This window comes from Chiloscyllium punctatum, chromosome 6, assembly GCF_047496795.1.
Source record: "Chiloscyllium punctatum isolate Juve2018m chromosome 6, sChiPun1.3, whole genome shotgun sequence".
NCBI classification, from domain to species: domain Eukaryota; kingdom Metazoa; phylum Chordata; class Chondrichthyes; order Orectolobiformes; family Hemiscylliidae; genus Chiloscyllium; species Chiloscyllium punctatum.
In genome coordinates, this window is record NC_092744.1 from 34,562,466 (window position 1) to 34,588,643 (window position 26,178).

The 26,178-nt window shown below is 41.6% G+C and overlaps 2 protein-coding genes across 4 annotated transcripts in view; one reads left to right on the plus strand and one right to left on the minus strand.

Moving 5' to 3' along the window:
* LOC140478860 (dynein regulatory complex protein 9-like) overlaps nucleotides 1–16,862 on the minus strand; it is a 57,018-nt gene extending 40,156 nt beyond the window's left edge. The window contains exons 1-4 of one of the 3 annotated variants that reach the window (XM_072572399.1): nucleotides 16,716–16,862; nucleotides 11,750–11,888; nucleotides 5,407–5,654; nucleotides 2,906–3,034 (exon numbers count right to left, since the gene is read on the minus strand). In XM_072572399.1, the coding sequence (XP_072428500.1) occupies nucleotides 2,906–3,034; nucleotides 5,407–5,654; nucleotides 11,750–11,888; nucleotides 16,716–16,801 (602 nt within the window). In that variant the 5' untranslated portion in view covers nucleotides 16,802–16,862. The remainder of the gene's footprint in view (nucleotides 1–2,905; nucleotides 3,035–5,406; nucleotides 5,655–11,749; nucleotides 11,889–16,715) is intronic. The other 2 variants (XM_072572398.1, XM_072572396.1) reach the window with 2 other exon arrangements.
* A 234-nt stretch (nucleotides 16,863–17,096) lies between these two features.
* Nucleotides 17,097–21,983, plus strand: rpl35a (ribosomal protein L35a). The gene is made up of 5 exons (XM_072572400.1): nucleotides 17,097–17,206; nucleotides 17,417–17,453; nucleotides 18,131–18,283; nucleotides 20,914–21,058; nucleotides 21,913–21,983. The coding sequence occupies exons 2-5, from the start codon at nucleotides 17,443–17,445 to the stop codon at nucleotides 21,934–21,936; spliced, it is 333 nt and encodes a 110-aa protein (XP_072428501.1). The 5' UTR covers nucleotides 17,097–17,206; nucleotides 17,417–17,442; the 3' UTR covers nucleotides 21,937–21,983.
* Nucleotides 21,984–26,178: the final 4,195 nt, after the last annotated feature.

Below are 26,178 nucleotides of genomic sequence, written 5' to 3' on the forward strand. Positions count from 1 at the left end.
CAAAAGTGACCTGACAAATGCAGCGTAAATACACAATTTTCATCCAGTGGTGCTAAATTAGAATGTCAACTTTCACTGTCAATCCTTGTCCATTTCCTTTCAAGATCAGTAAAATAAAACAAAGTCCGGTGAATGCTGGAAATCTGAAACAATTGCTAGAGAAACTCAGAAGGTCTGCAACATCTATGGGGAGAAAACAGTTAACACTTCAAGTCCAATTCAGATGAAGACTCACTGAACTTAATTCTGTTTTCTCTTCACCAATGCTGCTAGACCTACTGAGTTTCTCCAGCAATTTTTATCCTTTCAAGATCAATATTGTCAATTGACATCTGAACCAGTAAATGAGGCACTGTTCTAGAACATAGAACATAGAACAATACAGCACAGAACAGGCCCTTCGGCCCACGATGTTGTGCCGAACATTTGTCCTAGCTTAAGCACTTATCCATGTACCTATCCAACTGCCACTTAAAGGTCGCCAATGATTCTGACTCTGCCACTCCCACAGGCAGTGCATTCCATGCCCCACCACTCTCTGGGTAAAGAACCTACCCCTGACATCCCCCCTATACCTTCCACCCTTCACCTTAAATTTATGTACACTCTGTTGTACCCGGGGAAAAAGTCTCTGACTGTCTACTCTATCTATTCCCCTGATCATCTTATAAACCTCTATCAAGTCACCCCTCATCCTTCGCCGTTCCAATGAGAAAAGGCCTAGCACTCTCAACCTATCCTCGTACGACCTATTCTCCATTCCAGGCAACATCCTTGTAAATCTCCTCTGTACCCTCTCCAAAGCTTCCACATATTTCCGAAAGTGAGGCAACCAGAACTGCACACAGTACTCCAAATGTGGCCTTACCAAGGTCCTGTACAGCTGCAAAATCACCTCACAACTCTTGAATTCAATCCCTCTGCGAATGAACGTTAATACACCATAGGCCTTCTTCCAAGCTCTATCCACCTGAGTGGCAACTTTCAAAGAGCTATGAACAGAGACCCCAAGATGCCTCTGCTCCTCCACCTTACTAAGAAACCTACCGTTAACCCTGTATTCTGCATTCTTATTTGTCCTCCCAAAATGGACAACCTCACACTTGACAGGGTTGAACTCCATCTGCCATTCCTCAGCCCAGCTCTGCATCATATCTAAGTCCCTTTGCAGCCGACAACAGCTCTCCTCACTATCCACAACTCCACCAATCTTCGTATCGTCTTCTGAGGAAGATATACGTAGAACTTCATATATATTGTTACAAAGCTTATGCAGAGTACTCATGAAGCAGAAGACAGAAAGCGAGAGTTTGTTTAAATGATAGGAGGACAGAATTGTGGTCCCTTTATGAGATAAAGTGCTTTTCAAAACTTGGGCATTTAAATAAGATGTCTGCAAGCAGCTGTAGATGCACAGACAATTCTAAAATGGAAACAAGTAACAATCGGCTGTGTGATTAGAAAACCTTAGGCTTGTTTTGTTATTTTGATAACTCACTTGAATCAGCCAATTAATTTAAACCAAGCCCTTAGACACTGAAAACCTATCACATTTAAATCTGATGATTTTGACTACCCGAACCAATCTGATTGAAAATAAATTAATAGGTCATCAAGGATATAAAAGATGTAGGCATTTTGAAAATTCTTCAGATAGTGGGTGTGCTCTCACTTCAGTTGGCAGTTAGCTAACTGCCAACTGAAGTGAGAGCACACCCACTATCTGAAGAAAAATATTTCGCTCTTATAGAAATCTATACACTCTCTAAAAGGCACCATCTATTCATCTATTCTTAGATAATATTGCTAACATGAGAATTCAGCTGAGAGAGGCATTCAGAACGGAAGAAATTACAGAGGAAACATGGCTGACAGCAGAATTAGCAGAAGAAAACTGGAGAGGCAGTGTAGCATTTCAGAAGACACATTCTGTATCAACTTTGAGAGACTACATTTTAATTTATTGCTTTGTTATATAAGTGGGACTTGTACTTATTCGAACAGCATCCAATTAAAATCTTGTTTTATTTTGGAATAAGTAGTTAAAGAGGATTTGTTCACTTTGTTAGTTTCTGTTAATTTGTTCACTGTTTGAGCTAGATAAATAAATTGTTACGAGTTGATTGTAGAGTGAGTAAAAGGATTTCATGACATTTAACCATTCCTTTATAACAGATTAGAGGTGAAAGGTAGGTTATACCACTTGTCACACTACTGTATCAGATTACAAGGTGAAGCAGGCTTCTCTGGGTGTTTGTTTTAATTGACAAAGGGGTGTTGACCTCTGCTTCATAACAATACATATAGAGAGAAGTTTAAACAACTTGAACCTACTATCAAATTAATCATCTCATAAAACTAGCAAAAGATTTAAGAGTTCTGCAATTCTTAACTGTCTGAACTACTCAGCCAACTATAGCAATAAGAGGTTACGGGAAGCAACAGAAATTCATTTGAACAAGGGATATTAGGCGATCGACATTTGATGTAGTTAAGTTTTATGATCAAATTTGATTTTAAACCAACATTTACCATGGATTTTGAACTCATTTACACAATTTACGTGTTTGTTTTCTTTTTATGGCAAAGAATGATGCAAAGTGAGAAAACTACAGCTGAGCAGCATTGGTTTTAAGCACATACATTGGTGATAATTTCAATTATATCAGCTGGCGGCATGGTCTGCAACACTCCCACCTCAATAATCTACATAGAGTGCTTAGTGACATTTGAGCAGATAATTGACCTAGAATTTCTAACTGCAAGAAAAGAGGAGTGTGGCTAATCCAGTATATTGCCTGTGACCTATTGAATTAGACCAGCTAGGTATAGATCACATAATTTAATCACACAGATAATAAGTATGTTGTCCACTGTAATAAATTGTAAGAGTATCAAAACTAACCTGATGATAATATTTTGGGTGTTAATTTTTTTGTTCTTCTCATTTTCTACAACATTCAGTAGAGAAATAAATGTTCCAGAATCATTTAGCTCCCGCAAGGTGTTACTTATCACTTCCAAAGCAAATTGCCTATTACAAGAATATAAGTATTAATAATGCAGAAAATAGACATGTAGCGTATACTATTAGTATTAATACTCCTAATGATGTATTGAGAGTATAGTATGTATCATATACTATGGTGTACTTACTTTGAAGGAAAGCTCCATAGGTGTGTACTAGGGTTCAGTTGCTGCTTAAAGGGATCTAGATGCCTCCTTTTTTTCAAACCCTGATGTTGACATTCCAATTTTCCTTCTAATATATAATAGGACTTGGGAATGTAAGAATGATATTCACTTGCGATCTTAGAGTACTAGTACTCTTTATGCACTTTTATGAAAAAAATAGAGCACATGGTTTTGTAACCCACATCAAAGAATCTTATTAGCTTGGAACGGATAAGCCTTCCCTGTGTTATATCTCTTAACAATCAGAGATTGCTGCTTCCCCTCATTTACATTGTCTGACCTCTGATGCTTGTGTTGACTTTTAAAAGCTTCTCTTCAAACACTAGCATATGAAAACAAAATAGTCAACTTCAAAGTTCAATATGTCTCCTGAATAACCAATGTTAAGAGATGTACTCTTTTAAAAAAAAGAATCAATTTAAACAGAAATGTTATTGGATTTATGAAGCAAATTTCTGCAATAGCTAGCCACTTAAGGAACGCTTCTGCTCAGAAAGCATTTGACATCAGCTCAAGTGAGAGATAAATGGACACCGGGAGATCAAAGGTAGACTTGTATAATGAGATAATTAATAACTGCAAAGGTTTTAGGGAAATTGATGCAAGAGGTACAGTTATATGGTGTATTGTATTTAATAGTATGTTAAAACCAACTTGAAGTGAAAGTAATGGGATTAGAGTCATAGAGATATGACAGCATGGAAACAGACCCTTCGGTTCAACCCGTCCATGCCGACCAGATATCCCAACCCAATCTAGTCCGACCTGCCAGCACACAGCCCATATCCTTCCAAACCCTTCCTATTCATATACCCATCCAAATGCCTCTTAAAAGTTGCAATTGTACCAGCCTCCACCACATCCTCTGGCAGCTCATTCCATACACGTGTGAAAAAGTTGCCCCATAGGTCTCTTTTATATCTTTCCCCTCTCACCCTAAATCTATGCCCTCTAGTTCTGGACTTCCCCACCCCAGGGAAAAGACTTTTCTATTTACCCTATCCATGCCCCTCATAATTTTGTAAACTTCTATAAGGTCACCCCTCAGCCTCCAACACTCCAGGGAAAACAGCCCCAACCTGCTCAGCCTCTCCCTATATCTCAAATTCTCCAACCCTGGCAACATCCTTATAAATCTTTTCTGAACCCTTTCAAGTTTCACAAATCTTTCCAATAGGAACAAGACCAGAATTGCACACAATATTCCAACAGTGGCCTAATCAATGTTCTGTACAGCTGCAACAAGACCTCTCAACTCCTGTACTCAGTACTCTGACCAATAAAAGAAAGCATACCAAACGCACTCTTCACTCTCCTATCTATCTGCGACTCCACTTTCAAGGAGCTATGAACCTGCACTTCAAGTCTCTTTGTTCAGCAACACTCCCTAGGAACTTACCATTAAGTGTATACATCCTGCAAAGATTTGCTTTCCCAAAATGCAGCACCTCCCATTTATCTGAATTAAACTTCATCTTCTACTTCTCAGCCCATTGGTCAAGATCCTGTTGTAATCTGAGGTAACCCTCTTTGCTGTCCACTGCACCTCCAATTTTGGTGTCATCTGCAAACTTACTAACTGTGCCTCTTATGCTCGCATCCAAATCATTTACGTAAGTGACAAAGCGTAGAGGACCCAGCACCGATCCTTGTGGCACTCCACTGGTCACAGGCCTTCAGTCTGAAAAACAACCCTCCACCACCACCCTCTGTCTTCTACCTTTGAGCCAGTTCGTATCCAAATGGCTAGTTCTCCCTGTATTCTGTGAGATCTAACCTTGCTAAACAGTCTCCCATGGGGAACCTCGTCAAATGCCTTACTGAAGTCCATATAGATCACATCTACTGCTCTGCCCTCATCAATCCTTTTTCTTACTTCCTCAAAAAACTCAATCAAGTTTGTGAGACATGATTTCCCACACACAAAGCCATATTGACTATCCCTAATCAGAAAATCAAAGGGATTAGGTGGTAAAGGATTAAGTCAGTGGTTAGTGTTGGACATATGCATGTTCGATAAAACTATAGGTAGAAAAATAAATCTATTTCGTGTGTAAGCACAAAACACTTGACAGAAATTCTAAAAATATGAATCCTTATGTTTTGACCTCATCTATTAGAATTTGTCATGAAGGACTTGAAAATCTACTGAGACAAAAATGTTGATGCTTACGTACATTGAGATGTAAACTTTGAACCTTGGAATCTCACCTGTCAGCTTGTACTTTTGTCAGGTTATCAGGACTAAGTGGACTCTGTTTCAGCGAAGTATTCAGGAGCTGAGTGCTTCTCTTCAGATCACTTGCAGCCTTCTGGATTTGCTGTCCAATATCAGCTTGTCGTTCTCTGGAGACTCTTCCAGACTCCTCTTCATCAGATCTGGAAGATATCAACTCCTGAAGCTTTGATTCCGCTTGCTTCTGACCTTTCAGTATCATGTCAATTTCATTTCCTACAATCTGAACTCAAACGTGAAATAAATTAGATTTTCCTTTGGAAATATAAAATGTAGTTGTACTCAGGTTTGCTCAAAATGTCAGAGTTTTCAAAATCATTATTTATGTGGAAAAATTTTCACTTATTTTTAATTCTGTGATTAAACAAACTGTCCTTGCTAATCAGATTTAAGTGGACAATTTAGATTTACCGGCTGACTTAAAACATAAAATCCCTACATTCATGAGAAGGGAAATAGGAAGGGTTTTCACTCTTGGGAAACATGGTACAGTCAGTTCTGATATAGTGCAATAGTTCTGTTCCAGTGCAATCCTGCATTTTCAGAAAATCACATAATAGCAGCACCATTTAAACTAATGGGGCTGGAATCGTGTTATAACCAAAACAGGTAAGGAAAGCTCACGTTCTACAAATAATGGTCTAAATTCTTCAATAGTGTTGTAGCCAAATCACGGTGAAGTAACTCATGTTATAGCAGAACCAACTGTATGCTGGAACGTATACATTGTACACCAAACAGACATATCTGCAATGTTCACATGTTTGGATCATTTGATGTGTAAAGAACTGCCATTTTCAGAAGGTTCCTAAGTGTTACTGACACTTGGAGAATTGATCTTCAGCTCATTATCAATGGTTGCTGGATCAGAGAAACCTTGAAAAACACCATAAAATAGTTTGGAATATGCATGTATCCACCTCATATATTGGTCTTATATCTGAGAACATTTTCTTCTCTTGATATTTTAAATTTTATTCTGTATACTCATGGCCACAAACAATATATCAGGCAAAGATGGATAACATAGCTGGTTAATAGGGTTCATACATCAACAGTTTGTTAATTCTGGTGGCTGTTCGTGTTAAAACTGTAACAAAAGAGATTCCAGGGTGGGCGGCACGGTGGCACAGTGATAAGCACTGCTGCGTCACAGCGCCAGAGACCCGGGTTCAATTCCCACCTCAGGCGACTCTCTGTGTGGAGTTTGCACATTCTCCCTGTGTCTGCGTGGGTTTCCTCTGGGTGGTCCGGTTTCGTCCCACAATCCAAAAATGTGCAGGTTAGGTGAATTGGCTATGCTAAATTGCCCGTGGTATTAGGTGTTAGGGAGGCAGAGGTAGTCATAGATCAGAGCTTTAGGGAAGTAGTTACTCCGAAAGTTATAGAGAGATGGGTGACAGTGAGGGGGAGTGGGAGGAAGCAGCCCGTGCAGGGACCCCCTGTGGTCATTCCCCTCAAGAACAAGTATACCGTTTTGGATATTTGTTGGGGGGATGACTTACCAGGGGTAAGCAACGAGGTTCAGGCCTCTGGCACGGAGCCTGTCCCCATTGCTCAGAAGGGAAGGGCGGAGAAAGGTAGAGCGATAGTTATTGGGCACTCAATAGTGAGGGGCACAGATAGGCGGTTTTGCAGGGGCGACAGAGACTCACGATTGGTATGTTGCCTCCCAGGTGCAAGGGTACGTGATGTCTCTGATCGTGTTTTCCGGGTCCTCAAGGGGGAGGGGGAGCAGGAGCAGCCCCAGATCGTGGTCCACGTTGGCACCAACGACATAGGTAGGAAGAGGGGTGAGGATGTTAGACAGGCTTTCAGGGAGCTAGGTTGGAAGCTCAGAGCTAGAACGAAAAGAGTCGTTGTCTCTGGTTTGTTACCTGTGCCACGTGATAGAGAGTCGAGGAATAGGGAGAGAGAAGAGTTAAATGCGTGGCTACAGGGATGGTACAGGAGGGAGGGATTCCGGTTTCTGGACAACTGGGGTTCTTTCTGGGGAAGGTGGGACCTCTATAAACAGGATGGTCTACACCTGAACCTGAGGGGCACCAGTATCCTTGGGGGGAGGTTTGCTAGTGCTCTTTGGGAGGGTTTAAACTAACTCTGCAGGGGCATGGGAACCTGGACTGTAGCTTTAGGGTACAGGACCTTGAGTGTAGGGAGGTTAGGAACATGACATCGATCTCGAAGGAGGGTGCCTGTAAACAGGAAGGTGGCTTGAAGTGTGTATACTTCAATGCCAGAAGTATAAGAAATAAGGTAGGTGAGCTTGCAGCATGGGTTGGTACCTGGGACTTTGATGTGGCCATGACAGAGACGTGGGTAGAACAGGGACAGGAATGGCTGTTGCAGGTTCCAGGGTCTAAATGTTTTAGTAGGGTCAGAGATGGGGGTAAAAGAGGGGGAGGTGTGGCATTGCTTGTCAAGGATAGTATTACAGCAGTAGAAAGGGTGATGGAGGAAGACTTGCCATCTGAGATAGTGTGGGCAGAGGTTAGAAATAGGAAAGGTGAGGTCACCCTGTTAGGAGTTTTCTACAGGCCTCCGAATAGTCCGGGAGAAGTAGAGGAAAGTATTGCGAGGATGATTCAGGAGAAGAGTGAAAGCAGCAGGATGGTTGTTATGGAGGACTTTAACTTCCCAGATATTGACTGGGAAAGCTATAGCTCAAGTTCGTTAAATGGGTCGGTGTTTGTCCAATGTGTGCAGGAGGGTTTCCTGACACAATATGTAGACAGGCCAACAAGAGGTGAGGCTATACTGGATTTGGTTCTAGGTAATGAACCAGGCCAGGTGTTAGACTTGGAGGTAGGTGAGCACTTCGGGGGCAGTGACCACAACTCGGTGACTTTTACTCCAGTGATGGAGAGGGATAAGTGTGCACTGCAGGGCAACAGTTATAGCTGGGGGCAGGGAAATTATGATGCGGTGAGGCATGACTTAGGATGCGTGGATTGGAAAAATAGGCTTCAAGGGAAGAACACAAATGATATGTGGAGATTGTTCAAGGAACAGCTAATGGGTGTCCTTGATAAGTATGGACCAGTCAGGCAGGGAGTAAAGGGTCTTGTGAGGAAGCCGTGGTTTAACAAGGAATTGGAATCCCTTGTGAAAGGGAAGAGGGCGGCCTATGTAAAGATGAGGCGTGAAGGTTCAGTTGGGGCAATTGAGAGTTATAAGGTAGCCAGGAAGGATCTAAAGAGAGAGCTAAGAGCAGCGAGAAGGGGACATGAAAAGTCCTTAGTTGGTAGGATTAGGGAAAACCCAAAGGCTTTCTATAGGTATGTCAGGAATAAAAGGATGACTAGGGTAGGTATCGGTCCAGTCAAGGATAGTAGTGGGAAGTTGTGTGTGGAGGCGGAGGAGATTGGTGAGACACTAAATCAATACTTTTCGTCAGTATTCACTCAGGAACAGGACACTGTTGCTGATGTGAATACTGAGTCACAAGTGATTAGAATGGATGGCCTTGAGGTACGTAGGGAAGAGGTCCAGGGAATACTGGAAAGGATGAAAATAGATAAGTCCCCTGGGTCTGATGACAATCCTAGGATCCTCTGGGAAGCTAGGGAGGAGATAGCGGAGCCATTGGCCTTGATTTTTAGGTCGTCGTTGTCTTCGGGAATAGTGCCAGAAGACTGGAGGATAGCGAATGTGGTCCCCTTGTTCAAGAAGGGGAGCAGGGATAGCCCGAGTAACTATAGGCCAGTGAGTCTCACTTCTGTTGTGGGTAAAGTCTTAGAGAGAATTGTAAGGAATAGGATTTATGAACATCTGGATAGGAATAATGTGATCAAGGATAGTCAGCATGGTTTTGTGAAGGGCAGGTCGTGCCTCACAAACCTTATTGAATTCTTTGAGAAGGTGACCAAGGAAGTGGACGAGGGTAAAGCAGTAGATGTGGTGTATATGGACTTTAGCAAGGCGTTCGATAAGGTACCCCATGGCAGGCTAATGCAAAAACTACGGAGGTATGGCATTGAGGGTGCATTAGAGGTTTGGATTAGGAATTGGCTGGCTGGAAGGAGACAGAGGGTAGTAGTTGATGGTATAGGTTCATCTTGGAGCGCAGTTACTAGCGGTGTTCCACAAGGATCTGTTTTGGGACCATTGCTGTTTGTCATTTTTATAAATGACCTGGAGGAGGGGCTTGAAGGCTGGGTGAGCAAGTTTGCGGATGACACGAAAGTCGGTGGAGTTGTGGACAGCGAAGAAGGATGTGGCAGGTTACAGCGGGACATAGATAAATTGCAGAGCTGGGCAGTAAGGTGGCAAATGGAATTCAATGTAGCTAAGTGTGGTCATTCACTTTGGTAGGAGTAACAAGAAGATGGATTACTGGGCTAATGGTAGACTACTTGGTAGTGTGGATGAGCAGAGGGATCTTGGTGTCCATGTCCACAGATCTTTGAAAGTTGCCACCCAGGTAAATAGTGCTGTGAAGAAGGCATATGGTGTACTGGGCTTTATTGGTAGAGGAATTGAGTTCCGGAGTCCTGAGGTCATGTTGCAGTTGTATAAGACTCTGGTGCGGCCTCATCTGGAGTATTGTGTGCAGTTTTGGTCGCCATACTACAGGAAGGATGTGGAGCCATTGGAACGAGTGCAGAGGAGGTTTACCAGGATGTTGCCTGGCATGGTAGGAAGATCATATGAGGAAAGGCTGAGGCACTTGGGACTTTTCTCATTGGAGAAAAGAAGGTTTAGGGGAGATTTGATAGAGGTTTGCAAGATGATTAGGGGTTTAGATAGGGTTGACAGTGAGAACCTTTTTCCGCATATGAAGTCAGCTGTTACTAGGGGACACAGCTTTAAATTAAGGGGTGGTAGGTATAGGACAGATGTTAGGGGTAGATTTTTTACTCAGCGGGTTGTGAGTTCATGGAATGCCCTGCCAGTAGCAGTGGTGGACTCTCCCTCTTTATGGTCATTTAAGCGGACATTGGACAAGCATATGGAGGTTATTGGGCTAGTGTAGGTTAGGTAGGCTTCGGTCGGCGCAACATCGAGGGCTGAAGGGCCTGTACTGCGCTGTATTTTTTTAAAAAAAGGTGAAGGGGTAAATGTAGGGGAATGAGTCTGGGTGGGTTGCGCTTTGGCTGGTTGGTGTGGACTTGTTGGGCCGAAGGGCCTGTTTCCATGCTGTAAGTAACCTTCAGACAATTTTTGATAATCCCATTTCTAAACTCAGTTGGACAAATCTTGGGAAGGGTCTAATCTCCTTTGTCACAGGTGACAAACCATTGTTTGTGTCCAGTTTAAATAAATTGGAGGATTTGTATTCATCAAAGTGAAGGGTATGGCTAGGAGTAGATTTTGGGCATCCAGTGTCATAACCAAGTAATTTCACATCTAAATCCCATCATTAGAAGCCATATCTGTGTGAAATAGTATATTTTATTCTAAATCACATTGTTTACATATAAACAAAAGGTGATGTGTATGTATGGGATGGGAAGTGGAAACAGTCCAGCTTACTAAGAATTCTGTTCCAGAATATTTGCAAGCCCTATATCATGGGTGACAAAATTTTTGCAGTGATAAGTCAAACATATTTACACTTTACATTCTGAGGTGATCTAACTTGTGAAATATACATGTCATTCCAATTGTTTATTGCTGTATTAGGGCAATGTGGCCAATGCGGATACTGTTGATAGTACTGCTGCCTCACAGTGCCAGGGACCCAGTGTGATTCCAGCCTTAAGCCACTGTCCATGCAGAGTTTACATGGGTAAACTGCCAGAGTTACTGCAGGGTGCTCCAGTTTCCTCTCTCAGTACAAAGATAAGAAGGTTAGGTGATTTGGCTCTGGTAAATTCCCCTGGAATGTCCAGAGATGTGAAGACGAAATGGATAGCCATGGTAATGCAGGGTCATGAGGTTAAGGTGGGATGCTCCTAGGTGGCTTGGTGTGGACTCATTGGGCCAAATGGCCTCCTTCTGCACTGCAGGGATTCTATCTTTCTTTGAAATATTCAAGAAAATACCAAAGATTAGTTTGGGTCTGTGCTCCTATTTCACGCTAAGGTTGGTGGAATACTGTTGATTTCATTAACACCATTAACATAGTGAAATAAACACAGATACAAGATTATGTTTTTGGAATTTTAGAATTGCTCAAATTTTTACATTTATTTTACTTTCTCCCTGCTGTTACAGGTCTCCTTGGGATGCACACATTACTCTAAGTAACGAAATGTTCTATGCTCTTGACGAAACGAGTCTTGATCTGGCACATAAGTGACTAATTTAATACCTCTGAGGAAGCAGTCTACGTGATACATGGACAGGTGATCAAATATTTATGAAATCACTTACCCTGGTTACATCTGTCCTTTCCTCATAGGAGACTGGCATGATGAGGCCAAGAATAGTTAATTGATCTACACAATCCCCTAGCACAGTGCCAATGCGAAGAATATCCCCCTGCGTCAGTGGCTGTATTTCTTCAGCGTCTCTTTTTTAAAAAAAAGAAATAAAAGGAAAAACAAGCTAAATTGTATTTAAGCTAGCATTTGATTGCCATTCGTATTCTGCCTTGTGACCCCGCAGCCTTCAGAACTCAACATTGAGTCCTTTGACAACATGACAGCAATCAGTAAATGACTCAATAATTTTAGGCCCAGCATTCCTTTATCCATGTCCTTCCACCACCCCCACACACCAGGCATTGTCATCACATGGGCTGCTGTCACTACAGTCAACCCATTTTCACTCACTAGTGGTCCCCCTATCACAGCTTTCTTTCTCCTTGGCTGACCATTCCTTTGTCTGTCCCTCTCTTTGGGCTCCATTTCCATTTATCATTTACTTCTGGTTAGCAAGGTAAGATCACATGGAATTCAAGAAAAGCTAGCCATTTGGATGCAAAATTGGCTTGAAGGTTGGAGACAGTGTGGTGGTGGAAGGTTTTTTGTCATATATATAAATATATATGTGTGTGTGTATATATGATTTGGATGTGAATATAAGAGGAATGGTTAGTAAATTTGCAGACACTATCAAATTTGGTGGTATAGTGGACAATGAAGAATGTTATCTCAGAGTACAACAGGACCTTGATCCGATGGGTCAATGGGCCAAGGAGTGGCAAGTGGAATTTAATTTAGATAAATGTGAGGTGTTGTATTTTGGTAAAGCAAATTAGTACAGGATTTATATACTTAATGGTAAGGTCCTGAGGAGTGTTACCAAACAAAGAGACCTTGGCTTGTACATTCATAGTTCCTTGAAGGTGGAATCACAGGTGGACAGGAATTGAAGAAGGCGTTTGCCTTTATTGGTCAGTGCATTAAGCATAGGAGTTGGGAGATTGTCTTGCAGCTGCATAAGTCATTGGTTAAGCCACTTTTGGAATACTGCATTCAATTCTGGCCTCACTGTTATAAGAAATATGTTGTGAAACTTGAAAGGAAGAAGAAAAGATTAACAAGGATGTTGCCGGGGTTGGAGGGGTTAAGACCATAGGAGTAGAAATTAAACCATTCAGTTCATCAAGTCTGCTCCATCATTCGATCATGGCTGATAGGTTTTTCAAGCCCATTTTCCCGCTTTCTCCTTGAAACCTTTGATACCCTTGGCAATCAAGAACTTGCATATCTCTGTCTAAAATATACGAGCTATAGGGAGAGGCTGAATAGGCTGGGACTATTTTCCCTGGAGCATCGGAGGCTGAGGGGTGTCCTTAAAAAGATTTATAAAATCATGATGGGCGTGTGTAGGTTGAATAACCAATATCTTTTTCCCAGGGTAAGCGAATCCAAAACTACAGGTCATAGGTTTAAGGTGAGAGGGGAAAGATTTAAAAGGGACCGAAGTGGCACCTTTTTCATGCACAGAGTGGTACATGTATGGAATGCGCTGCCAAAGGAAGTGGTGGAGAGTGTGGTCCTCACTTTCTTCTGGTGGAAGTGGTGGAAGATAGTACAATTACACCACTGAAAAGGTACATGGATAGGTACGTGAATAGGAAGGTTGAGGGATATGGGCCAAATGCTGGAAAATGGAACTAGATTAGTTTAGGATACCTGGTTGGCATGAGTTGGACCGAAGGGTCTGTTTCCGTGCTGTACGACTCTATTAAAGATAACTTTGATGACTTTCATCAGCTCCTTTAATTCATGGTGAAGAAGAATATGGTTTTCGATGGGTAAGTATGATCAGACTGATTCTCGACCTATTTAGTTACTGGACTACCTATTAGGTGAGTCTATGCCTAAAAATGTTGACCAATAGATAAGTAGAAAGATCACTGCCATGTTAAGTGGCACTTAAGCATAATCGGTAAGTAAACAGTGCTTTCAAAATTGTAATTATCAATCTTGCGAATTTCACATTTTTGAAGGATAAATCGTACAAGGTGATATATTTTGTGTGTATATGTGTGTTTTTAATATTGTGAAGAATGAATCCTTTTTAATATTGTTTTCCTTGCATGTTTTGACTCAATGGCAGTTATTCAACCTGTTTACAGTTTGGTAAGATTCTTTCAAAGTATTTGAGTATTGTAACCCTGGGCAAATCTTTTGTGAATAGGTTGAAAAAGCTGTAATCTAAGAAATCAAAAATAAATTCCTGTGACAATGCAGTGGTAACAGTAACTAATGTTTAACCAAGAGTCAACATTCAGAATTCTAACTTAGAATTCTCATAAAATTTGCTTTTATTTCTTATTGTAGTTTAAGTTTGCAAATGACACCAAAATTGGTGGTGCAGTGAAGAAAGTTACCTCAGAGTACAACAGAACTCTACCAAATGGGTCGATGGGACAGGGAGTGGCAGATCAAGTTTAACTTCAATAAATGTGAGCTGTTCCATTTTGGAAAGGCAGATCAGGACAGGACTTATACCGTTCATGGTAGGGTCCTGAGGAATGTTGCCATTAGAGTCCTTGGGGAGCATGTTCATAGTTCCTTGAAAGTGGAGTTGGTAGAAAGGGTTGTGAAGAATGCATTTGTTACGCTTGTTTTTATTGGTCAGTGCATTGAGTAAAGGAGTTGGGATATCATGTTGCAGCTGTACAGGATATTGTTTAGGCCACTTTTGGAATCCTGAGTTCAACTTTGGTCTCCCTGTTATAGGAAAGATGTTGTGAAAGTTGAAAGGGATCAGAAAAGATTTCCAAGGATGTTGACAGCTTTGAGCTACAGGGAGAAGCTGAACAGGCTAGAGCTATTTTCCCTAGAGCATCAGAAGCTGAGCTGATATCTTACTGAGATTTATAAAATCATGAGGGGCATGAATAGGGTGAATACCTAAGGTTTTATCTTCCAGGGTGGGGGAGTCCAAAACTATAGGGCATAGGTTTTTTTTAAGATTAGATTCTCTACAGTGTTTAAAAGGACCTAAGAGGCAACTTTTTCATGCAAAGGGTGGTGCGTGTATGGAATGAGCTGCCAGAGGAAGTGGTGGAGGCTGGTGCAATTACAACATTTAAAAATGTGGAGGAGCTGGTGTTGGATTGGGGTGGACAAAGTTAAAAACCATACAACGCCACATTATAGTCCAACAAGTTTATTTCGGAGCACTGCTCCTTTGTCAGGTAGCTAGTGGGGCAGGATCATAGGACATAGAATTTATAGCAAAAGATCAGAGTGTCATACAGTGATGCGATATATTGCACAAACCTAGATTGCTGTTAGGTCTTTCACCTTTTAGAACAGGTTGCAGATTACAATTCATTGTAATCCCGGGACTTCTTTCAAGTCATATTTCCAAGATAATTTCAGGTTTTCTAAAAAAAGGTGACATCTTAGCTCAGACAATGCAATAAAGGTGTGAGGTTAGAATCTGTATGTATTCCAATCTTGAGTCAGACTGGTCCTATTTACAAAGTAGAAATTTATAAAATGTCACATGGATTATAAAAAAAATTGACTGGCTACAGATTATGCGCTGCCAAGAGCAAAATAGAATGTATCTGCAAATGCAGTTTCACCCCATCAACTGGTGTGTGTGTATGCTGGCACACAAGTGAGAGTGAGATAGTGTGTGCGCGCATGCACTTGTGTGCGAGAGTGTGTAGTGTAGTGTAGTGTAGTTAGGCCAAATTCGGTTCCCATGGGGATGGCCTCAACTGGGACCTTGGGTTCATGTCACACGTCAGGTTACTCCACTGCACCTCTCACACACACTTACATACTCACACAGACGCGCTCTCAGGTACACACACACCACCTCACACTCTTACCCGTGCGCACACCCTCTCACAGGCATATACTTCTTCACACTCACACATGCACACACTCTCTCCCCCCACGCACACACTGTCTGTCCCTCGCACAGGCGCACACACACACGTAAGTCAATGGGGTGAATTTGCATTTGCAGAAACATTCTGTTCAGAAAGCATACAATCTGCAGGTAGTCAATACTTTTTATAATCCATGTGACATTTTATAAATGTCTACCTTGGAAAGAGAACCATTCTAACTCAAGATTGGAATACATACAGACTCTAACCTCACACCTTTAATGCATTGTCTGAGCTGAGATCTCACCTTTTTATTTATAAAACTTAAATTTATCTCTGGAATGTGTTTTGAAAGAAGTCCTGGGATTTACATCTTAACCTGCACCTGCAACCTATTCCAAAAGATGAAAGACTTTACAGCAATCCAGGTTTGTTCAGTATATCGCATCAGTGTATGACACCATGATCATTTGCTATAAATTTTGTGTCCTATGATCCCACTCCGCTAGCTACCTAATGAAGAATCAGCACTCCCAAAGCTTGTACTTCCAAATAGACTTGTTGGATTATAACCTGGTGTTGTGTGATTTTTTAACATTTAAAAGGCATCTGGATGGGTATATGAATAGAAAGGGTTTGGAAGGATTCCCGTCCATGCCCACCCCCCTCACCCCCCGTCCATGCCCACCCCCCTCACCCCCCGTCCATGCCCACCCCCCTCACCCCCCCCTCACCCCCCCCATGCCCACCCCCCTCACCCCCCCATGCCCACCCCCCTCACCCCCTCACCCCCCCACCCCCCCCATGCCCACCCCCCTCACCCCCCCCCCATGCCCACCCCCCTCACCCCCCCCATGCCCACCCCCCTCACCCCCCCCATGCCCACCCCCCTCACCCCCCCATGCCCACCCCCCTCACCCCCCCCATGCCCACCCCCCTCACCCCCCCCATGCCCACCCCCCTCACCCCCCCCATGCCCACCCCCCTCACCCCCCCCATGCCCACCCCCCTCACCCCCCCCATGCCCACCCCCCTCACCCCCCTCACCCCCCCCATGCCCACCCCCCTCACCCCCCTCACCCCCTAACTCACCCTTCCTTGCCATTATTTGCGGTTGATGGAGTATCAGTATTGGGAGAGTTACAAAGATCCTCTCCCTTCATTCTGGTCGTATACATGATTGACCTGTTACCGTGGAAACCGTTTGGGGCTTACACTCCCTGAGCTGTCCACGGCCCTGCCTTTCAGACGAGTTCATCATTCTCAAAGCAAAACGTCGATGGGACGGAGGATGTAAACATATGTAAAATAAATGTGCATTTAAAATACATTTCTACCTATCCTTTTTTTACTTTGAAGGAATTAATTCTCGTACTGAATATTTTTATTAGTGAAATTGCTCTTTTTTTTCAATTGCAACTTTTTGAAAAAAAATGTGTTTCTGTTTATAATTTGGTTGAGTTTATTGCCTGTTTGAGTTGATGATTTGGTTCGGTTTTGGGTGAATTCGCCGCTTCCGCCGGTTAATTTCCCGGCCTGCCTTGCTGCAGCCTCTTCCCTCCATCTTGGGATCAGGGCCGGCGGTGAGTCCGAGATGCGCTAGTTTCTAACAGCGATTTAAGTGTCGTTGATTATATGATGGCAACTCATACTAGGTTCGCTTGTTGTATGATGTCGTGAGCTTTGGATATTTGTTATCGGAGAGAGTTTGTGGCAGTGGATGTTTGCGATAGCGAACGGATTGCACTTGGTGTTAACTGCCGACCTCTTTTTTCCCCCCCCCCCCACCTCAGATCCAGCTGCCCCGAGCGCGCTCGCAATGCCCGGAAGGTAAGAGGCTGATGCTGATGGTGATCGCACACTCTCACTGAGGTTGGGGCTGCTTCTTAAAAGCCCCTTATTACGTCTGTTATAAAGGAGTTGAGGGCGGAATACCGGAGCCCTTCTGAAAACGTGTTCGTTTTTCCTCTGATGCTCGTTAATATGGATTATCGATTCGGCTCGTGATGAAGGCCTATCCAGTTTTCGTATATCTACTCAGCCTTGCACTGCTGTCCTCTTTCTGGGTTGAATTTAATGGCATCTTTGGCACACTGCAAAATTAATGAGATTTTTCAACTAAGTGACCAGTAACCTCTGGGAGATAGTGAACAAATTTCAGATCTGACATGGTTTTTTTTCCAAAAAAGAAAATCATCTGTCCTCGAAATAAACAAAATTCTGGAAGTGCATCAGGCTGACAGTGGAAATAATAGATAAATGTTTTGGCTAAGATTGTTCAATGGAACCTTCAAAATATTGGATATTAGAAATCCAAAATTAAAACGAAATGTTGTAAAAACGATGAGGAATCATCCTGAAAGAAGCAGTAATTCTGATCAAGTGACCTTTCATCTGAAGTCTTTCTAATTTATCTGTCTGGAAATCTTTGATTTCATGGGGTTTTTTAAAATTTTGAACTTGTGCATATGTGTGAAAGAGAAAGCTTATTGTATTTTATTCTGTAGGTTGTGGTGCAAAGCTGTATTTACAGGCTATAAACGAGGCCTTCGAAACCAGAGAGAACACACTGCCCTACTGAAGATTGAGGGTGTTTATTGCCGCAATGAAACAGAATTTTACCTCGGCAAGCGATGTGCTTATGTCTACAAAGCAAAGAAGTACGTGTGCTTAATTCTGAATTGCATATGCTATATTCCTTTGATCAACCTGTAATGTTCATTGCACAACTGTTGCTGGGAAAATTATTCCATCACAAAAGCAATTCACTGGAGCAAACACAGTTGGCACCAAATACCACAAAACTTTGAATGCAAGGATAAAAAACACAGCAAGTTAATTCAAACAAGATGAAAGACTGAACAGCAATCTTTTGGAGCACTGCTCCTTCATCAAATAGCTTTAGAGCAACACCATAAGACACAGAATTTATAGCAAAAGATTACGGTGTCATGCATCTGAAATGGTATATTGAACAAACATAGAGTGCTGTTAAGTCTTTCATCTTGTTTGAATTAACTTGCAGTGTTTTTTATCCTTGCATTCAAAGTTTTGTGGTATTTGGTGCCAACTGTGTTTGCTCCAGTGAATTGCCTTTGTGATGGAATAAGCATGTTGGTTTGTGCAGTATTTCCCATTTTAGCAAGACCAAAATTTATTACACACTCCATATTGGTCTTTTAGAATTTGGTTTAAAATGTATTATAGTTTAAAATATATCCTTATAAATGTCTCCAGTTTACTGTAGATCTCACTTTGAATTTGTTTTTCATGAAGATTTTGAATTCACTAACCTTTAACTTGGTGATAATGGAAAAACTCCACCGTTTCTGTATGGTTGTCAATGTGATTTTAACGTTCAGTGTTGTATTTATTTTGACTTCATTGTTTATGGGTTTTTCATCTTAACTGCACCTACAGTTGCATTGAGCTTTTATCTTGTATCTGAATTAGCGTTCTAGAGATGTACATCATAGAAACCGACCCTTCGGTCCAACGTGTCCGTGCTAACCAGATATCCTAAATTAATCTAGTCCCGTTTGCCAGGACGTGGCCCATATCCCTCGAAACCCTTTCTATTCCTGTACCTGCCCGATGACTTTTAAATGTTAAAAATCACACAACACCAGGTTGTCCAACATGTTTATTTGGAAGCACTAGCTTTTGGAGCACTGCTCCTTCATCAAATAGCTATGGAGCAACACCATAAGACACAGAATTTATAGCAAAAGATTACAGTGTCATGCAACTGAAATGGTATATTGAACAAACATAGATTGCTGTTAAGTCTTTAATCTTTTAGAATGGCTTGCAGGTTTCAGTTCATTAATATGTAAATGAACTTCTTTCAAGTCATATTCTCGAGATAACATGGGTTTTATTTTTAAAAGTGACATCTCAACTCAGACAATGCATTAAAAGTGTGAGGTTAGAGACTGTGTACCCCAGTCTTGAGTCAGAATGGTTCTATTTCCAAAGTGGAATTTGTAAAATTATAAAATGTAACTGCAAATGCAAATTCACCCCATTGGGTGTGTGTGAGAGAGAGAGACAGACAGACAGTGTGTTTGCGTGCTTGATAAATTGTGAGAGTGTGATGGAATATAAGCCTGTGAGAGACTGGGTCTGCACGATTGTGCATTCTAAAAGACAGCAATTTGGGTTTGTTCAATATATCATTTCAGTTGTATGACGCTGTAATCTTTTGCTATAAATTGTCTTATGGTCCTGCTCCGCACCTACCTGATGAAGGGCCAATGCTTCAAAAGCTAGTGCTTCCAAATAAATTTGTTACACCATAACCTGGTGTTTTGTGTGATTGTTAACTTTGTCCACTCCAGTCCAACGCTGGCTTCTCCACATCATGGCCTTTAAATGTTGTGATTGAACCAGCCTCCACCACCACCTCTGGCAACTCATTCCACACACTCACCATTCTGTGTGAAGATGTTGCCCCTTAGGTCCCTTTTGAATCTTTCCCCTTCCACCCTAAACCAATGCCCTCTAGTTCAGGACCCCTCACCCCACCTCGGGGAAAATATGCTATCATGCTCCTCGTGATTTTATAAACCCTTATAAGACAATAGACAATAGGTGCAGGAGTAGGCCATTCTGCCCTTCGAGCCTGCACCACCATTCAATATGATCATGGCTGATCATCCTTAATCAGTATCCTGTTCCTGCCTTATCTCCATATAAGGTCACCCTTCAGCCTCTGATGCTCCAGTGAAAATAGCCTATTCAGTCTCTGTGTAGCTGAAATCCTCCAACCCTGACAACATCCTTGTAAATCTTTTCTGAACCCTTTCAAGTTTTCTTCGCACACAGTATTCCAAACGTGGCCTAACCAGTGTGATGTACAGCCACAACACAGCTTCCCAACTCCTTTACTCGATGCATTGACCAATAAAAGATAGCATTCCAAATGCCTTCTTCAATATCCTATCTACCTGTGATTCCACTTTCAAGGAACTAGAACCTTCAATCCAAGATCTCTTTCTTCAGCAATACTCCCCAGAACCTTACCTTAAGATTGGTATAATTGTGCTCTCCTGGGAGGGTTGGTGGGGATAGAGAGAGAGAATGTTGTTATTATCCATGATTATCTAATTCCTATGGCTGTTTTTAGTTACATTTTTCATTGTTATTTTACTTCAGACTCTTCTAAAACCTACATTAGAAATCCAGTAAATGATAACATCTAGCTGGGAATTAGTTCCCTATTGCATTGATGGCTTCCTGCGTCACTGGTTTCAAGTTTAGAAATGTAATTTTCTTTTTCTTTTTAAAGCAAGACTGTGACTCCTGGTGGTAAACCAAACAAGACTCGTGTCATTTGGGGTAAAGTGACCCGTGCTCACGGAAACAGTGGCATGGTCCGTGCAAAGTTCAGTAGTAACCTGCCCGCTAAAGCTATTGGGCATAGGATTCGTGTGGTGAGTGCAAGAATTGCCTTTTTTTTTTCAGATGTCGATTTTATTATATTTGATTTTCCAATATTGAGCAAATCCTCATGGTGGCCTGGATCTTAGAGTTTTATTGGCTCTCTTTTTTTTATATATGTGATCAAAATTCTGCTTTCATCATATAGGATTTGAGCTGTTTTAGTGAAAAGGTTCTGCAGCTTGATAATGTTTTAAAACATGTTTTTATATCTGGTTTAAAATCATGCATTATCCAGCAGTCTGTACCGTTTGATTCACTTGGACACCATCTAATTTAAATGCTGTATTGCTTCAGGTGTTTTTGACAGAAAACACTGAGCTGTCGAGTCAGGGATATAGTTCTTTCTGCAATGGCATATTAGAAAATACTTGTGAAGGCTGACCATGTTGCTGATTTGTTTGTTTTATGAGCCACTTCGTATTTAGATATTTTGCTATGTGAGCTAAAAAAGGGTTTAGATTTCTTGCAGTCTCTAGATGCTCAAGTCACATCTGGGGCAATTAATTTTGGTACAGTCTTAATTTTTGAAGAATACTAGTACTATTTATTGGATTCAGCTTAACTAGTCAATTGAGGCAATCATTGATTTGTTTTGAAAAAAAACGCAACTGTGAGCGAGTTTGTTTGCTTATAATCGAGCTGTATCTGCTCAATTGCACAAAGCTTACAGAAATTTCAAAATCTCGTGGAAATAAAATGGCTAGTGATGTAGTAGAGCTGGGCAAATGTGTTTCTCCATTTAAGCACAACTTAAATGTATTGTGACCCATTTGATGGAAATGTTAAACTGTTGGTAGATGGTTCATTTTATATATTCACCTTGAGTTTTTTTTTAAATTTCCAGATGCTGTACCCATCAAGGATCTAAAGCACAGCTGTACATAAATTTGACAATAAATATTAAAATGAATTAAATTGCCTGGTTTTGTGTTCTTATTTGTGAATCAAAGTGATCATGGAACAAAGTTTTAAAATATAAATTGCATGACCACTTTACACATCTGTATCTATGTAAGTGTTGGTGTTTGTTTGCTATTAAACAGTTTTGCACTGTTCATGAAATCTGCAATGGATATGCTTAGGCTTATGCTTCCCTTTGTTTAACGTATATGTATTGCCTCCGTTATGCAATATTTGTTTAAAATTTATATATGGAACAGCTGATCAAATTCATTCTTGCAGAAGTAAAATTTGAGATTTTGATTGGGAGAATGAAGAGAAAAATACCAGTTAATTGCTCCAAAATTGGAGTGTTGCAAGTAGGTGACAGAAGAAGTTTTTATAAAGCTGAGGATCCTGTACATTTCATTGAGGTAGAGGACAAGAGCCAGGAAAGTATGCTAAGACCATGAATACTAGTTCAGCACCTGTTGGGAGTATGTGCCCATTTCTGCACCTGCCACTTTACGTATGCTCTTCTTTTATTCCTAAAGTATTCAGAAGAAATTTGCTAAAAAGGATTACAGTTATTGGGGATTGCATAAGTAAGGAGAAACTTTGATATTGTGTGGCAGTATCTTTGGTAAATGCATTTAAGCTGCCTGATGAGAGCCAGAGGTGACATGAGGATAAACGTTTACGCAACAATTGGTTGGAATTTGGATTGCACTGTCATTTGTGAATACAGATGCAGTAATAGCTTCAAAGGGAATTAGATACATACCTGGATTAAACGTTGCAGTGATGTGGGAAAATTGGATAAAATCAGGAGTGCTACGCACAGAGTTGATTAGTCCGCTTCCTGTGTTATTCTATGGATAGCTATTGGAAAGCTTCTGTTAATTTGTGCCTAGCATGCAAGAAAACTGATTAAAAAGTAGAACTTTGGACTCCTGAACTATCTCTTGTTGGTGGTCAACTATTCCCTATCTGCCAGCATGCCCCAGCATTGTGATGTAACCACCTCAAACTCTGATTTGCAGATGCATCACAGTGACGCCAGCTGCTGCTCAAGCTTGTGGAGCTGAAGCTTTTGTGAAGTGTCCGAAGTGTCCAAATTGCCCACATGCAACAGAATAGGCACACCACTAGGACGTACTGCAATTTATAATAAGAATGAAAAATATATTAAAGTAATATTAAACTATGAATGCATTGTGTGTGCTTTGTTTTAGTGCATAGGATTCTTTTAAAAGAAGTGACATCACAGAAATTCTATAAGTTTGCTCGCTGGTGTTAGAAAGGGAGGAAAGTCAAATCAAACATCAGAGCAAGACTTGACAATGAAACTTGTTTATTGGTGAGAGTATCTGTTAATGAGCTGAAGCTTATTCTCAATATTTAACAACTTTACTAGAATTATGTATATTAATACTAAAAAAGCAACATAACTGAATAACTAAGTAACGAATTAACAACTCAAAACTAGAGGGCATAAGTTTAGAATGAGAGGGGAAAGATTTTTTTAAATTGCCCTTAGGTTTCTTTTATACATAGAGGATGGTGCATGTATGGAATGAGCTGCAAGAGGAAGTGGTGGAGGCTGGTATAATTACAACATTTAAAAGGCATCTGGATGGTTTATATGAATAGGAGAAAGTGAGGACTGCAGATGCTGGAGACCAGAGTTGAAAAATGTGGTGCTGGAAAAACACAGCAGGCCAGTCGGCATCCGAGGAGCAGGAGAATCGACGTTTCAAGCATAAGCCCTTCTTCAGGAATGAGGCTGGTGTGCCAAGCAGGCTGAGATAAAAGGTAGGGTGGAGGGATTTTGGGGGAGGGGTGCTGGGAATACGACAGGTGGAAGGAGGTGAGGGTGATAGGCTGGAGAGGGGGTGGGGGCGGAGAGGTTGGGAAGAAGATTGCAGGTCAAGCGGGCGGTGCTGAATCCAGGGGTTGGGACTGAGATAAGTTGGGGGGAGGGGAAATAAGGAAGCTGGAGAAATCTACATTCATCCCATGTGGTTGGAGGGTTCCTAGGCGGAAGATGAGGCGCTTTTCCTCCAGGCCTCGTGTGGCCAGGGTCTGGTGATGGAGGGGGCCAAGGACCTGCATGTCCTTGGCGGAGTGGGAGGGGGAGTTGACGTGTCCAGCCATGGGGCGGTTGGGTTGGTTGGTGCGGGTGTCCCAGAGGTGTTCCCTGAAATGTTCCGCAAGAAGGCGGACTGTCTCCCCAATGTAGAGGAGGCCACATCGGGTGCAAAGGATACAGTAATGTGTGTGAAGGTGCAGGTGAATTTGTGACGGATCCATTGGGGCCGTGGAGGGGGGGTGAGGGGGGAGGTGTGGGCGCAAGTTTTGCACTACTTGCGGTTGCAGGGGAAGGTGCCAGGAGTGGAGGTTGGGTTGATTGGGAGTGTGGACCTGACAAGGGACTTGTGGAGGGAGTGGTCTCTCCGGAACGCTGATAAGAGGTGGGAGGGAAATATATCCCTGGTGATGGGGTCTGTCTGGAGGTGGCAGAAATGACAGAGGATGATACGATGTATCCGGAGATTGGTGGGGTGGAAGGTGAGGACCAGTGGGGTTCTGTCCTGGTGGCGATTGGAGGGGCGGGGTTCAAGGGCGGAGGTGTGGGATGTGGTGGAGAGTATCGTTGACCACATCGGAAGGGAAATTGCGGTCTTTGAAGAAGGCCTTATGCGTTGTTTGGTAGTGGAATTGGTCCTCCTGGGAGCAGATGCAGCGGAGGCGAAGGAATTGGGAATATGGGATGGCATTTTTACAGGGAACAGAGTGGGAGGAGGTGTTATGAATAGCAAGGGTTATATGAATAGCAAGGGTTTAAGAGGGTTATGGGGGTGCTAATATTGGCATGGATCGAAGATTTGGCTAGAAACAGAATAGGCATAAATGTATCATTTTTTATATTTGGCAAAATATATTGGATGATGTGCCACAGAGATCAGTCCCAGAGTTTCAATGTATATAAACATGGTGGATGGATGTGCTAATGAAGCAAAGATAGGGAGGAAGGCAAATTGTGAGACTACAAAGGATGTATACAAGTTATGAATGGGCAAAAATCTGACAAATGAACTACAGCGTGAGAAAATTTGATATTTTATGTTTTGGCAAGAATAGAAAAGTATATCTAAATGATGAGATTGCACTGCTCTGAGATGCAGATGGATGTAGGTGACCTAGTGACTGAATTGCAAAAGGCTAGTATTCAAGTACAGCAAGGAATTAGGAAAGTTAAAATAAATGTTCTTACTTAATGAGAGGGGATTTGGATTACAATGCAGAGAGTTTATGCTTCAAATATTCTTGACACTGCTAAGACCACATCAGGAGTATTGTGTACAGTTTCAGTTCCCTTATTTTATGAATGGTGTGAAAATCTTGAAAGCAGTTCAAAATGTTCACAAGTAGATTCTTACTAAGCAAGGGTTGAATGGTTATCAGGAGTAGATAGGAATGTGGAATGAGATTACAAACAGATCAGCCATGATATTAAATTGTGAAACAAGTTTGAGGGACTTGACTCCTATGTTTGTGAGAGACGATCAGTTAGTTTTAAATAATAGGTCTACTTGTTATTTGTGACTTTACAATTCTAGGATTTTGGAGTTCATTTTAATTGCAAGACCCAAGTCAATTACAATTCTAGTTTTATTTTTAAGCTGTTCAGGGATGTTATAACACACCTCTAGAGCATGTGGGACTTGAACCGAGGTCTCCTGGCTCAAAAGTAGGAACACTACTGTGCCACCAGAGCTCTTGCAATTATACTTGTCAATTGAAACAGCAAAATCAAGAGTTTACCAGCCCTGAAAAGTTACAAGACCCAAATATGTTTTTGCATGTTGTATACAATTTATTAAGTTTATTAAGACAAGCATAAATGAAATTATGCTTAACAAAAGCAGGATATTATTTCAGTAAATTCCCTCAGACACTCGCTCAGATAATTTTTTTTTATTTGATTTGATTGAACTAAGCTAATATACTTTGGCCTGTTACATACTTGAAGTTGTAAAACAAAATCATTTTAAAACATTGTTTTGTCTTTGAGTATAAGAAATTTTATCTTAAAAGTATTTTCAGATGTGTTAGCTTGAATTTCCATTCGTTTGAGTCATTAAAGCAACATAAAACTGTAGACCTGAGACATGTGGCTGTTGTTCTCTTAGAGAAATTGTTTTAAAACTAACCACAATCAAACTGA

Excerpts from the sequence above, each read along its gene's own strand:
- rpl35a (XM_072572400.1), top strand. Across the intron at positions 18,284-20,913 it reads TATGTCTACAAAGCAAAGAA|CAAGACTGTGACTCCTGGTG; the intron begins GTACGTGTGCTT and ends TTCTTTTTAAAG. Across the intron at positions 21,059-21,912 it reads TTGGGCATAGGATTCGTGTG|ATGCTGTACCCATCAAGGAT; the intron begins GTGAGTGCAAGA and ends TTAAATTTCCAG.